We start from the raw sequence: 15753 nt of genomic DNA, 5'->3' as shown, positions 1-15753 counted from the left end.
TCTGTTTTTTCCCCTGTTCATTTACAGGTGTATCGCTCCGGCAGAACCGCACCACTGCGCACAGCTGAGGAGCGTCGAAGGAAGCAAGACCTGCCAGACTCTTCAAAACATCCTCGACGGTAGAAACGGCTAGATCCACTAGTACACATCGGGAGGAGCGCCGTGGCGTTGAAGGAAACAGTAAGGCCTTCTCCGTTTACGTCCATGTGGCGTTATCTTTGCATAAAAGTTGAAAGTTACCAATGTGCTAACGCGATCAAAATTTTACGGGACACGATTGTAGGCAAAGGAAATACATTTTTGGAGCCCACACGTAGTCCGGTCTCCTGAAACGTGTATAGCAATATCACGGGGCTGTGTTGCGAGGCAAAGCGACAACAATGTTTTTAAAAAAAAAAACGCGTGTCCTGTAATCTTTTGATCGCGCTAGCACGTGCTGGTCCTTCCGGAAGCAGGATAGACGTGTCGTCGCGTGCTGTGTCTGGCAGGTGCTCCTTTGTAGGCTGATATAGGCAGTGGCTACCTTCCACGATGTCACCAATGACGGCTCATATGTGTTCTTTTTTTTCACGCACCAGTGGCGGGAGTCAACTGCCATGTTTATTCGCCGGTGCTAAAAAAACCCGGCCCGTCTTTCTGGTTGCATTTTTAGGAATATATGTGGCTTCCGAGTGCAGCTCGTGGTCCACTGTGCTGGCTGTCCCGAGTATGACCCCAAGCTTTTTCTTTTTTTTTACGCTGCTACTATGCCTAAGACAAGTTACCAACTCCCCCAAGATCTGGTTGTACAATCGCTCTCCGTATGAGCCGCAACCCGCAAACTGTGGCCAGGACTCAATTATCGAAACACTGCGTGCCCAGTGCTCCCGAAAATTTCTGTATCTAGCCGTTGATGCAAGAAAAAGTGTGGAATGAATGTTTTGTGCAAGTTGGGTGCTCTGTGCGCAAGTCGTCGCAGGCTGCGCGTGTAAGCACCATATATCCACCAGTCGTTGTCTGTTGCACTTCCAGCCATCAGGTCTCCACTGCAGCAAATATCACTAAGGAGTTGGCTAAGCCCCAAAATACCCGGTGGTTCTAATTTTCAAAGTTTGTATTTTACAGACCACAGTGAATCCGGGTGCTCTGCGGAAACGATAAAAATATGCGCACGCCGCCCAAGGGGAGGAAAGCGCAAGCCACTTCCGTTCCGACTAATTCGAAGAACCTCCTCACATTAGGCGGATGGATACAGAACGAGAGGGTTCTTAAAGGAGGGAAGGGCTCTCACTCTATCTCTTTTCAATTTTCGACTTGCGTGACCGTTACACCCGCCGCTAGTCCTTTGCTTATTTTCTGAGCTGCGCAAGTCGCGTTATCTCGGGCGCCATCACCTGCTTTGCGATGCCGGTCACTTTGGCGTCCTGTTCCTTTGTGCGTGAGTGATGTCGGTGCAGCGACAGACAGCTACGGTGGTGTTTCGTTCTGGGCTCGCGACCTCCTAAATGGCGAAGAGTGCAACGGGACCGGCACGGATACAGCGAGCACTGCTACCTTCGTACGCTTTCTCGGGCACTTCCATTAGTTGCAGCGATCATTAAATGTCATTTAATCAGTGCTGTTGATGAAACAGTCATCGTTTTTGGCCTGAAAAAGAGTCGACACATTGTGCAAGTCGATTATTAAACTGGGCGTTGGCTTAATGCTACTGGTTTCGCATATTATTAGCATACCCAGTGAAGGCGTTGCGTGATATTGGTTTGTTTTCTTGTGCTTCTATAAATACTCGACAATTTTTTTTGCAATTACCTACGCTTTGAAGCAACATCGTATTGCATTACATTGCGTACACTCAGTATGCAGGGTATGTTTGTTAGTTAGCTGGAACTCAGTGTGCACGAAATGATGTTCTGAATATGTCAGCTGGACAATTTCCGAATTACTTCACAGCTATGGTGCGCGACACACGTTTATATCTGTATAACATAAAATGTTCTAACGTAGGCAGGTAGTATATTTCAAGAAGAAATACCTCTTTTCGACTGACAGTAACGCGAAGGATGTGTCAATAAAAACATGGAAAATGTGTTCTCTGCTCTCCCTACATTGGACCAGCGGTGCAGTTGTCATTGCCGACCGGCAGCACGACCAATTTTAAAATGATACAACAGCAAGGAAAGGAAAGGGTGGAGCAGTCGAACAACAATACACCCGCCCACCTCCCTATAAATAGGCCCGATTTCGGGCCAGTCCGCGCATGAAGGAGATGCCATGCGAGCACCCCTCGCGCCCTCGAGTTTCGGTTGTCTCTTGTCATCGAGAATAATACGCCGTTATTGCATCTACTACCTGCTATGAATGTAACTCGAGAAGGAATAAGCGCTAGAGTCTGTAATATACGTGGCCAACACAAGGTACTAGGAGCTTGCACAGCCGTGCTTGACCTGCATAAGCTTAGCCGTGAGGTAGAGCAGCGCCAGGTTTTGGCTTCTTTGGAAACAATGCATTGCATTGAAAAATGCAGGGGTGGTCAAATGGAGCAATGCAGAGCAGATGCGATAGCAAATCGACTTTTGAATGCTATTAAGCGCATTTCGCACCTGTTTGGTGGCCGCGGTAACTTTTGGAGCCATGACAAAATCTCTGACAGTTGAAACAGCGACGCGGGTTTGAAATTTATGGGCCAACATTTATTTTCAGGTATCCAAATTATATCGATTCTGCAAGTGTGCTATAGTTTAATGTGAGGACTGATTCATTCGTTGAGATTTTTTTGTTGTCCTTATGGATTTTTATTCTGTGAACATCAGTGACATCCTGGTCACTCAGCCGTTTCAAGAACTACAAGATAAAAATTAGGAGCTATGAATTCGATTGGCGCGGACGAAATACGATAGCATTCTTCTTCAACTCGCCAGTTTAATTTGATTCTGATTACTCAATAGCTCCCGCAAGCCTCATTTGCGTACAGATAAATCTTCGTAAGGCTCTCTATCGTACACGCAGACCTGCTGTTGTCAGAGAAATTCGTCTTTTTCTTGCAGAGGTTCCTTTTGACTTTGTCATCCACAGTTGTTAACTCCGGCTGTGGCAACCATGCCAAGCGTGTCACAATGTTGACCGCGGCGAGCCCTCAAACCCCAACCGGCGCAGTGGTGCAGCGGTCAAGCGATGCACCACTGCTCTGGCAGGTGGCTGTCTCAGACATAGACACAGGCGGGGCTTGTGAGACCCAGGTTGCTCTTTACAAGAAATTAGGACAAGAAACAGTTCCCGCAAGACTCATTTTAGCACTTGTTCCGCAGGACGCCTCAATCAAGCTGTAGTGAACGTAGTGTTGTGCGCGCGTTTTTTTCCCTTATCATAAACATATCTCGCGTGCAACCTCTGCATAGTTACTATTGTATAAATTAGTTTTTGCGTATATTACCTATCACCCTATCATTTCTTCCTATTCCCTCACCTCTTTCATTTCACTTAATTCTCCAATCTGCTTGCTATTCTTCATTTCCTCTACCACAGCTCAGGTGCTTCGGTATCGATGGCAGATGCCAGGGCTAGCAAAAATCTTTTTGCTCCCTTTATTATTATGTGAATAAAACCACTTTCACATCATCTTCTGGAGGCTGCCTATTTTGGACGTAATGCGTGCTGCTGTCAGAGTCTTCATTTTTTCTTTCTTAGTCCGGCGCCTACTTCCTCTGTACTGCAAGTGAAGAGCGGGATGGTTGGCAGGCGACAGGCGGAAAAAGGGAAATCCCCCTGAACACCACCCGCCACGGTTGGTAGGTGCAGGCTTCACACAGACACTGCTACCGACGCCGGAAAGTTTTCGCCTTTGCGGCCCTCCCAATGCTTTCGCATTAGAAGGCTTAGCCATACCCAACTACGAGTGCCAGCCCCCCTCACTTCTAGTCGTTCGTCTGACGCAGCACTCGGCATAAATATGCGCACTTTTCAGCCTAAATAAAGAAACTAATGGGATAGTTCAGATGGAAACAACATGCACCAAACAAGAGAAACCAAGCAATTACCTTTTAAAATGTCCAAAACAAAGTAGAACATAAAAAATTAAGCATTAGAAGGAAATTACCGTTTCATTTATAGTTAAAGATTTAGTTATCCAAGTAATACATCTGGCATAGTAAGAGCCAAAACCAAAGCTCGAACCAAGTACAGAAGCTAATGCTCATATTTGAAACCGGAAAGAATGTGCCTACACGCAGAGTTTGCATAACTCAATGAAAAAAGATAATGAATAAATCGCTGCATAACGGACATAATGATTGTAAGAAACAACAAAGCTCACATTTAAGTTGAAACTATACATCTTGAAGCGACATGAAAACACTGTTTTTGAATGTTTAAAGTGAAGCACTTTTCTTAATCATGTACAAATGAATGGGATTATTCTAAAGACAAACAGTAAGAACATGAAACGCGATGCGAGCTGGCTGCGATAGCAATGAATTTACCCTCGACGATTATGTGTTGTGTTGTGTTGGGTTTTATGGCACATAGGCGGCTAAGGCCATCATGCGCGAAACGCGCCTCGACGATTACTTTGTTGCTTTTAGTCTAATGAATGTTTTTACTGGGTGGATGGAGGTTGGTTGAAGGTGGCAATGGGTGGGAGTTGGAGAGGCGACTTGTGGAGGGCAGCTGAAATTCCCACTTCGTCTTCGTTGCTTTTTCGTTCCGCTGCCGCGAGGGCTTCTAGTTTGTATAGGCCTTGTGGACGGTGTGGTAGGTGCCTTGGTGGTGGGTGGCGCTTGGGGAGGTGGGTAGAGGGTGTCGGTAGTTGGGTGGACGTCCTCCTCCCTATAGCTAGGGAGTGCTGCGGGGAGGTGTCTGGTCGTTCCGAAGGATGGACGCTTCATTCATCAAGGCTTCACCCAGATAACGCCGGCATTTTCTCCAATTGTCGCTGTTAGTGCTGTCGCAGTAAAATTATCGAAGGCTGCACTAAACTACCATGAAAACCGAGGAAGGTGTTATTCTCCAGGGCAGTAGCTGAGCATTTAGCGCAGCTGAAGTGCGCTTCGCGAAAAAAAAAACATTGACATTACATTGCAATGATGCGATTTGTGACAGAGGCGTTGTTTTGTGGCCTCTTTTAGTTCGATCATTCATTATTTTAAGGTTGGCCGAGTTGCATTGCACAGTGTGCGGCGCAACACGGTTCGATGCAGCGGGACTGTTTAACACTGTGCGATGTGTGCTGATCGAGAAGGACCGGTAGCCTGAGGTTAACACGCTGCTTCTTGGGGTTTCCACATTTAGACTTAATTATCTGAGCAGATTTCCCGCTTCCGAGTAGAGAAGTACTGGAGCCTGAGGTCAGGTCAGCGGTTCACATTGAGATTATTTTCCACATAAAGCACTTTTATAGAATATCATGTGGCGGCGAACAAAGCTAGGGAGGCAGCGAGGAGCACAAGAAGTCAGAACGGTGAGCCGTTGAAATGAAAAGGGTTCATTCTAACAATCTGCTGCAATAAAAGCTGATAACTGCGCAGAGCTTTTTAATATGTTGGCCACCCTCGCTCTCTTGAAACATGTCATTGAAGTTTTTTGATAACGAGGCAGAATCGCCCCAAAGGATCGTGTACACCGTGGAATTACCTCTTCGTTGTGATCCCTGAATTCGTGCGCATACACTTTAACTTTAGCGGGAATACAGTTGAGGAGGAGGAAATATTTTATTGACCTTAATGCAGATTTGATTGAAATCAGACGGGTGGTGGTTTCCCCATTGCTGAATCCCATTGGCCTTTGCTGTCTCGAGGTCTTAAACTCGCCTGTTCTACGGAAAGAGCCAATGACAATACTCTGCTCCACGCGGCGACAGTGAGCGCTCCTTTGGAAAGTAAATTTGACGGAGTGTTGTAGGAACTTCAAACGTTTCTGTTCTGTCACCGAACAGGCTGAGTGGAAGCAGCAAAGCTTGTGACAAGGAGTGAATGCACGCCCCTAGATGAATTTAAACTACCGAACAGTCTAAAGCTGCAAATAAATGGCTTTAAGTAGAAAAAAAAACGCTTGAGGCGGGGAGTAACGCCAATTCTAGTTCTCAAGAGCTGCCATTAATCCCTTCAATTTGCGCACGACACACGTCTTGCCACATATGCGTGTCGTGTGGAAATTCTATGGACTAGCTGTTGACAAAGAGACCAACTTTGGGACGGACCACGGCATTGCAGCGCACGAAAATGGCGCGAAAACAACTGAAACGCAATGTGAATTCTTTTATAGAGTGCAGGATGTTATTTAAATCCACTGAAACCACTGCCATTGTCCGTGCAGCAGCGAATTTACTGCTCTGAATAATGAAAGAGGCTTAGTGAAAGAGGAATGGTCGGCAGCTGAGAGGCGCATAAGCATGTACGACGCACTTGACTAAAACAAATTTGGATTTAACATTCCGAAGGGACACATGAGCTATGATGGACGCCGCAGCGGAAGGCTCCGGAATAAACTATAGCACCTGGTTTGCTTCATCGTGCGCGCTAACATGGCACAGTACACAGGCTGTTTGTATTTCGCCTCCTTCGAAATACGGCCGGCGCCGCGCGGATCGAAACCGCGACTTTGGGATCAGCAGACGAGCGAAAAAGCCACCGAGCCACCGTGGGAGGTGCTCCTCAAGATGTGTTGACTGTGGAGCTGAAAGAGTCAGCGTTAAGGAAGTAGGCAATTTCCTCTCGCTGGGAAAAAGTTTTTGCGAATTCATGTGAACATCGCAGACACTTAGCGAAATGATGATAGTGGCAGACAGACCAATTCCCGTCGCCAGTGCTCAGCAGTAAAGAAAAACGAAGGGAAGCACGGAATGCGATCCCTGTTTTCGGCAGGTTGTAACGTGCAGCTGCCAGCTACTGCGAATAAGAACAACTTATGCGCAAACAAAAAAATAAAATCTTAGGAAACTTAGGTCTTGCTTATGTGGAGGAACTCGAAAGCATGTATTTTTGAGGAAGGGAAAGGACGCAGTAGCTCTCATATCTCGACATCTCGGTGGACAACTCAACCGCGCCTTAAACTGAAGGACATGAAATTGAAGGCGGATATCTAATTTGTTCGAACCCCTTGTCGCAATCTAGCCTCCAACTTCACTAAAGCATGTAAGCTATATGCAAAGAGAAATGCTATGACCCCACCAAGAATGCTGTACGACGGACCGTTACTCAAAATTTTGGCTTCAATATATTGGGGAATGCTGCCTCCACGCTGAGGTGAATCATTAATGCCATCGCTGGGAAGTCGTCTGCACCTGCGACAACTGCTGCTCAAACCAGCATCAACGCTCCGGCGGACGCGGTTTTGCCACCCCACCCCCCCGGCCACGCGTCTCTTTCCATTGTTCTTCCTCTCTCCTTTCTGCACGTGGCAGCAATTGCAACTCATCTCGTGTGTGAAGTCATAGCTTTGGTGTGACGTCAAGTCATCATGGTACGTGACTTTAATGTGACGTCATTAGCTGAACATGCCAATCTCTTTTACGTGTCTTGTCGCGTGACCCACTGAGTACTTTGCTTAATTAGGCACGCTAATTAGTAATGGGATCATCGTTTTTCGCGTCGTTCTTTTCAACTTGAGAAAATAACTCATTTCTTAACTACACTAAATAATTGATTTGGTTAATCAACGGTTTTACGACATCATCATCGTGGCATATAACAAAATTATTTATTCTCGTCACCATTAAACATTTACACCTTCATTCATATGGAGTGGCATAAACAGTGGACACATTTTGCGGGCACAACTGAGCCATATAATGCTTTCGCAGTAATGATGAAAAAGAAACGTCGATTCATGATTGCGAAGTGCTTCATTTGTGGCTAAGAACACGATATGAACCGTTGTACTTCTACTTTGAAGCTTATATCAGCTCACTGCAAAAGCATCTGGGGGCAAACTCACTGTTTTCCTCTTCACAATGCGTATCATAAAAATGCGAGCGGGCTATGCCCAAAGACCCTACGGGGTTCGTATCTTAGAATTTTCTCCTCTACGCCAAATTGTACGTAGCGGTGGACAAGCGGGATGCACGCTCGGTTCCCATTCTAGAGATCGTGAGTACGGATACTCTTATATTCATGCTTGGCAATTCCTGTTTCATTTGCAGAGTCGTGCACGGAGCTGCCTAAGCATATCAAACACCAGGACAGGAGTGACGCGCAGTCCAGAGCGACTGTTCAAAGAAAGTCCATATTTGAATATCGCGCTTCCACGACGACTATACTTGGCCTCGCGGACGAAATGACATGCATGGAAATCCTTACGCATCATTCTTTTTTTTTATTTAGCGCTACGCGCAGCAAACGACGGCGAATCTATTGTGAAGCGGACGCCTCTGCTTCGCCGAGTGCCCCCATTTTCCACGCCACGAGAGGGGCCGATGCCCCCTAGATAGAGAATCTAGGGGACATTGTACGGGCAGGTTGGGAACTGCTCGGGAGCAATGGGGAAGTAGCACTAAAGTAGCGAAAATTCTGCCACTTTTTCGTCATTTTACTCCAAGAGTGAATCAACCCTAGCTCAGGAAAAAGATTTATCGGCCGCATTGACAGCGGAAGGCTTTCCGTTTACTCGAAAACGCATCGTCAGCGTGAACGGCTTGGCAGCGACCAGCGCCGATCGCGCGTGCGCTGAAGAGGCGAACTAGTTGAAGCGGCTACAATCGGCACTCAGCCAACAGGGAGAGACGACGAGGCTACTTGAAGGCTGGTTAAGGCGGCGAATCTTCGTGCCCGTGATTGCTGTCGCTGCCTGTGCCGAAAGCCGCGCGCTGCGACGTTCGCCTTTCATTCCGGCTCGGCGGTGCACCCCGCTTTGTAACTGAGGGGAGAGATGAGAACTTTTTGCATGTTTAGACGAGCCCATGTAAAATACGCAGTTCTTTCGGAGTCTGCGCGTTGAAGAGGTTAGAATCCTGTATCAACATCTTGTTATTAGACAACTGTGTTTAGTTCCAGGTTTGCATAACAAATTATGCAGTAGTTATACCTGCTGTCAGTATGGGGCAAACTTGGAGGATAATGAAAATACGAAATTGAATTGAAGGCAGCGCAGCAAACTATGAAAGGAAAAATGATAGGTGTAACGTTAGACTGGAAAATAGCACAGTGGGTCAGGGAACAAATGGGAGGTAGTGATATCCTAGTCGAAATCAAAACAAAGAAACTGGCATGGGCAGGTCATGTGTTGCAAGGGCAAGGTGAACGATGTCCTTTCGGGTGACGGAATGGAATGCAAGAGAGGGCAAGCGTGGCAAGAGACTGCGAAGTGCGAGATGGGAGGGGGGGGATGAGCTTAGGAAGTCTGCGGGGTAGGGTGACCGCAGCTGGCACAGGAAATGGTTAATGGAAGGCCATGGGAGAGGCCCAGCAGTGGACGTAGTTAAAGGGAACCAGAAAGGGGGTCTCAATTAAGGTGCGATATGCCTGGGATGTTAAAAGACGACGGTTCATAATTATCCCCCAGCGAGAATTATTTTACTGTGTTTTGTGGAAGCTGAGTTACATGCACACAAAATTTGAACTTCCGCGTCTTCGCGTCTCTCCCTCTCCTCTCGCACGCCGAAACGGCGGCGCTCCTCTGCCGGCCCCACTCACTCGACCCCTCCCCTACCTCCGCCGGCTGCGGCGCGCGCGAAGTGGCCGCGGCCGCGGTAGCGCCTGACGTCTGCAAGAATTTGACGCTTTGAACCAATGATAACCCCCGGCTGCTGACGTCATTAGCAGGACGTGACGTCGTCTGCCAGGTTTTCCTGTGAACGCCCGGCACCACCCGTCGCCGCGAGGTGCGAGAGCGGGTATTTTTCAAAGTGTATTGTAAATTTACCGCTCGCTTTTGAGGTCTTGCACGCGGCATGGACGCTCGGTGGCCTGTACTCTACATAGTGCAAGCATTTCAAAGCCAAGCTCAAACACCCCTTTCTGTGGCACTTTAAGCTGATGATGATGATGGTGGTGGTGACAGGAATTTATTAACTTTTCAGTTTTTTAAACGAAAAAAATTTCTGCCTTCGCGTTTATCCCGATACTTAATTCCTTCGCGAACGATTTCAATCCTATAGCAGTACAAACGTATTTAATTGGCACTTGAAACACGAATATTTGAAGAGTCGTTTCTAAAAACACTATTACTACAGCTTTCAAACCTTAATGGTGACTCCTGAACAAACTTTTAACCTTTTTTGTTTATGACAAGTATGCCAATTTCATTAAAATGTATTTTCGAAAGTTCACCGTTCCCTGCGGTTTTCAGTGCTACCAGGCTGAAAGGCTAGCGACCAAGAAAGAAATAAAAATGTCTTGAGGGCGTGACGAAATGGGAGTCGTTTGCGCACGCGTGCTGGTTAGGTTCTGGTGAACATCTGAATGGTGGGAGCAAACAAACCGAATGTTTTTTTTTTGACACATTGACAGTTATGTGCTGCATTTTCATGACTACCCGATTATGGTCGTCACCCCTCAGTGGGAGGAGGTATATTAATGTATGTCTGTTTTTTGTGCTTTGAGTCTCTTGGCTGAAATATCAGTATACAGCTTTTGGACGCGAATAGATGTTCTCACGATGTGTCTATAGTTGGATACAATTGAAGTCTGCACTGACCGCCGCACAGACTTTCTCTGTGAGAAAAGGTAGTTCGCTGTTAAAGCCCTTCTTGTTAACTAAGCAGAAGGCTAACCACCAGACGACATTATAAGCTCGAGACTTTTTATCTGTGTGGTTTGTTTAGCAGAGTAAAACAATAAACAAATGTTTTCCTTTACTGTTCTCAGCGGAGTGATACAGGACGCAGTGGATCGTGGCCCAATATTGCCACCTGCTGTTTTTTTTTAACTTGTATCATGCTATAGAAGGGATACCTCTTGCGACGGTGCGCTAAGAGGCGATCGACTGCTTTCAGCAAAATTCGGTTTGATTCGCTGAGGTCACGGCGTTTCTAAGCTCCAAATAAATTGTGTGGTTCTAGTACTATTTGTGGTAACGGTAAAAAAAATCTGTAGCGCTGAAGGGTTTGTGTTCCGCATAAATATTTTAAAGAAGTGCGGTCCCGGAATAAATTCTCTTGTGCCCGGAAGAGCCACCGAATCCAACACAAGTGACCGAGAATCATCTCGTTATGTAACCCCTTACGAGACTGAACGCTGCCTGCCTACGGACAGTCCACGTTGCCGTTTTGTGCGCTGTCGTTGTGCCGTGGTTTAAGTTGTCTGTCATGACTTTTCCTACTGCGGCCGCGACCAACCCATATGCGTCTGTTCACTGTAACGGTAGCCGCCCTGGAAGCAAGACCTTCCGACCTTCACATCAAGTAAATCTGCTCTTCCGGGTAATGCTGACTATAGTGCCGGCGTTCAAGGTGGGCGCTAGGGCGAGTAGGAACTTTCTCCTGGTTAACCTTCCCACTTTCCTTCCTCCTCTCTCTCGTCTTATTAGGACCATGAACGCTTCCTCTGCTCAAGACCCCTCAAGTTTGGAGAGGCAGGGCAATTTTCGCGAGGTGGGAGCCGAGGCTGTGTGGTCGCTGTCTTCCTGCCTGCCCGGTAATCTATGAGGCACCTCCCGACCGTCACGAAGGGCGAATCCTGGCTGGGCGTTCTGAGGTATCTTGTCAACGCACTTTTTTGCAGGATATGGCGTCGATAAGCTGCGAGACAACAGCCTGGATACGTACTGGCAATCGGATGGGCTTCAACCGCACGAAGTCAATATTCAGTTTCACCGCAAGACGGCTATACAGGCAGTCTATATCTACGTCGACCACAAACGCGACGAGACCTACACACCTAAGAGGTACTTGGTTTTTCTCACTCTCATCGACATTTCATGCAATTGCACGGAGCGCAGAAAAGGCTGTCGCGGCGGCTCAGTGGATGTATGGCACATGGCTGGTGACCAGAAAGACGCGGGTTCGATCCCTGCAGCGGTGGTCGCATTTCTATGGAGACAAAATGCTAGAGCCCCGTGTACTGTGCAATGTTAGTGCATGCTAGAGAACCCCACGTGATCGAAATTTCCGCAGCATTTCACTACGGAGTCCTTCATAGCCTGAGTCGCTTTGGGAGGTTAAACCCCCATAAACCATAAACCAGAAATTTTTTTCGCGCCTCGTGAAGGTCGGGATGGGTCACGTGGCTGCCTGGGTTTTAGTGTCGAGGTCACGTTTGCCACGTCTGTTTTTGTGCCCGAAAGGGTTTTGCGGCTTTCTTTGTGATTTACTTGGAGTCCAAACGCGATGCCACTCTCAATCATCACGATGCGTTGTTTCACTAACAAAGGTTTAGTGCATGACGGCGCCTGGTTGAAACGGCGTTTTCTTCTCGTATTTCTGCGCCTCTGCATTGCGTGCCATATCGGTGCCTCTGGAATCGTATCCAGGGAACGAAAAGCCGTCATGTGCATTTGTCACGCTAGCGCCTGTAGGCACGAAGGGATGCGCCACAATGGAAGATGTGTGCAGTTCGGTGAACGCGCGTGTGGCTCGGAAATCTTCGACTCCGTCTGCAAGCGCGCTGTCGCACGTCCCAAGTTCCATTTATTGCAATTCTGCCGCATCCTACAATGTCTGTCGGTACAGCTATCATAAGGCAACTGCTGAGGGTCTTGCACCCGCATCCAGCCTGCGTGAAGATGCCCGGCGCTACGTGCGGGGACCGAGCTGCGTGTACGTGCTGCCATGGGTGTCCACTGACGTTAAAAGGATGAGTTTTTAACAGGATATTTAGGTAGGCGAGCATGCGTACCACTGTACAATAGATGATGCTTGCAACTATAGGAGCACACACGGGACGGAGCGACGGAGCCACGGCCGGCGCCGTATGTGATCTCCTGTACGCGCCGAGCGCGCACAAACCGCGAATCAGCCGACGCCTCTTACGGCGTGGCGGAGCGAACTATGACCTTGGCGGAATGACGTAGTTTTCCTCACCTCGCAGCCATTGTAGTCTAAGCTGGTCTCTGTTCTCTGCTCGCTGCGGAGTGCTCGGGAAGTTGATGTTAAATACAATTGATTTTGTAGATTTTGCGTGTACATGTGTTTTCTTGTGTTTACCTAATTTCTTCACCTGAACACGCAGCCCTCTACGTCTAGAAATGTTTGGTGACCACGGTCATTCGAACCTTGGCAACCATTGGCTACTTGCGGCGCAAAGGGAACCCACCGGCGACTCCCGGCAAGCCACATCCGACTCCGGCGCATCCCAAGTGGTCTCCGCTGTCTCGTATCGCTTGTGGAAATTCTGGCCGGCTCACCCCTCCCTCTGGCTGGCGCAAATCAACAGCCAGTTTGTGACAGCCCGGATCACATCGCAGAGTTCCACGCTTCAGCGCGTTGTGTCTGCGCTTCCTACAGAGATTGCCGGAGCAATCCGAGACCTCATTCTTCCTCCGCCGCGGACAAACCCTTTCGACACTTTGACCGCCGAGCTCCTCAAGCGTACGTCGTCGTCGGAAAGCCAACGACTGCAGAAGCTCCTCTCAGCGGAAGAACAAGGCGACCGGAAGCCTTCACAATTTTTGCGCCGTCTTCAGCAGCTCCTTGGTGACAAGGCGGCCTCTTTCGGTCAAAGCCTACTCCGAGAGCTGTTCTTGCCTTCCACCGTCCGCATGGTGCTCGCCCTGCAGATTCTTTGTCCCTGGAGAAGCTCGCACAGCTTGCCGACTCCGTCATGGACGCCACGTCCCCGTCTATTTCATTGATTGCCACTACATCAGCGACAAGTGAGGCATCTCGTCCGTCGCCACCTTAGCTGCGGCCCCTTTGCGACTACTTCCGCAACCAGATAAACCAGCTATCCGCGCGAATCGCTGCCCTGTTTGCACGCTCTCGATCCTTGTCACGTCGCCGCTCCTCTTCCCGTCGGCGTTCTTCATCTCGATCGTCGCATCCCGGCGAGTGCTGGTACCACAGCACCTTCACTGCAGCCTCCCGGAAGTGCGCATCACCCTGCACTTTCTCGGGAAATGCCCAGGCTCACCTCTAGATGCGGCGAGTGGTGGCGGTCCAGCAAGCCGCCGCTTATTCTTGGACAAGGCGTCTGGTCTTCGTTTCCTCGTAGATATGGAAGCCGAAGTAAGTCTTGTCCCAACCTAGTCGATACTTCCGAAGAATCGCCAACCGGCAGTTGCGCCGCAAGCCGCCAACAAGACCACCATTGCAACTTACGGTGAACGTGCCCTCACTTTGAACATTAGACTCCGGCGTGTATTGTGATGGGTTTTCCTAGTAGCCGACGTGGCTTACTCCGTTCTTGGGTCAGATTCTCTTCGTCTCTTTGACCTGCTCATGGAAATTTCTCGCAAGCGTCTTGTTGATGCTATACGACTCACCTTGTGGTACAAGTGGCACCGATAGCCGCCGTCCTGAGCGCTGTTACCAACAGCCCGGCTTCATCGGTCTCTGAGAAATTACTGAACGAGTTTCCAAGCTTTCTTTGCCCGTCCAACTCCTTGCTACCCGTCACTTACGACGTTACCAACCTCACAATCGCCGCAAGACCCCCTGTCCGTGCTCGTTCACGACGCCCGATCGACTCAAGGTTGCCCGAGCCGAGTTTAATCACGTGCTCGAGCTTGGCATTGTGCGACCATGATCAAGTCATTGGGCATCTCTACTCCACATGGTGCCAATGAAATCCCCTGGCGACTGGCGACCCTGCGATGACTACCGCACTTTGAACAAAGCCACCATTCCCGATCGCTATCCCCTGCTTATCATCGCAGACTTTACTGCACCACTGCGCGGAGCAACCGTTTTTTCGAAGATCGATCTCGTCAAAGCGTATCGTCAGATACCTGTCGAATCTTCGGACATTCCCAAGACTGCTGTCATAACAGCGTTTTGCCTTTTTGAATACCTGCGGATGCCCTTTTGCTCAAACTTTCCAGCGTTTTGTTCAAGCACTCACCCGAGGTCTTCCGTTATGCTTCGCCTATATCGATGATCTTTTCATCTTTAGCGGCGACGCGGACGAGCACATTTCACATTTCTGATAGTTTTCGAGCGCCTTGCTGAACACGACCTGATCGTCTACAAGACAGCGTGTACTTTCGCCGTGCCAAACGTTCATTCGGCCACTCCCTACTAAACTGCAAGAAATTCGTCACTTCCCACAGCCTACTTCCATACGAAAGCTTCGAGAGATCCTGGGACTGATCAATTTTTATCGGCGTTTCATTCCCCGCTGTGCTCAAGGGACTCCACACCTCACTAATCTGCTGCAGGGTAACAAAAATTCCTCTCCTATTACAGGGTCGGATGAGGCATCCAGCTCTTTCGAAGCTGGTAAGACACGGCTCACTGACGTCATCCTTCTTGTTTACCCAACATTGACGCTCCACTCTGCCTTATGACAGACGCGTCTGATGTGGCAGTTGGAGCCGCCTTACAGCACTGCATTGACGGATAGTGGCAGCCGCTAGCGTTCTTTTCGCGCAAGCTCTCCCCCACCGAAAGCCGCTGCAGCACTTTCGGCCGCAAGCCACTCGCTGCTTACATGGCTGTGCGCCATTTCAGGCGTTTTCTTGAAGCTCGGTGTATTTTTATCGCCACCGACCACAAGCCGTTGATATTTGCCATCAAATCTGCCACAGCAAGTTTTCACCCTGTGAAAGTCGTCACCTTACGTACATCACGGAATTCACTACTGATTTATATCCGACACGTGCAATGATCTGCGAACGCTGCCTCTGATGCGCTCTCATGGCTAATATTGTCTGTACTGTATCGTGTGCCGCACCACCAACGCCTCTCGATTT

The 15753-nt window shown here is 48.7% G+C and overlaps 1 protein-coding gene across 1 annotated transcript in view; it reads left to right on the top strand.

Moving 5' to 3' along the window:
- The window catches only part of LOC144101036 (anaphase-promoting complex subunit 10-like), a 22730-nt gene continuing 6977 nt past the window's right edge, over positions 1-15753 (top strand). The window contains exons 1-3 of the mRNA XM_077634049.1: positions 1-180; positions 11434-11540; positions 11628-11790. Of these exons, the coding sequence (XP_077490175.1) occupies positions 11438-11540; positions 11628-11790 (266 nt within the window). The 5' untranslated portion in view covers positions 1-180; positions 11434-11437. The remainder of the gene's footprint in view (positions 181-11433; positions 11541-11627; positions 11791-15753) is intronic.

This window comes from Amblyomma americanum, chromosome 1, assembly GCF_052857255.1.
Source record: "Amblyomma americanum isolate KBUSLIRL-KWMA chromosome 1, ASM5285725v1, whole genome shotgun sequence".
Taxonomy (NCBI): domain Eukaryota; kingdom Metazoa; phylum Arthropoda; class Arachnida; order Ixodida; family Ixodidae; genus Amblyomma; species Amblyomma americanum.
Note: the sequence above shows the minus strand (reverse complement) of the source record. Positions and strands in the feature narration are given on the sequence as shown.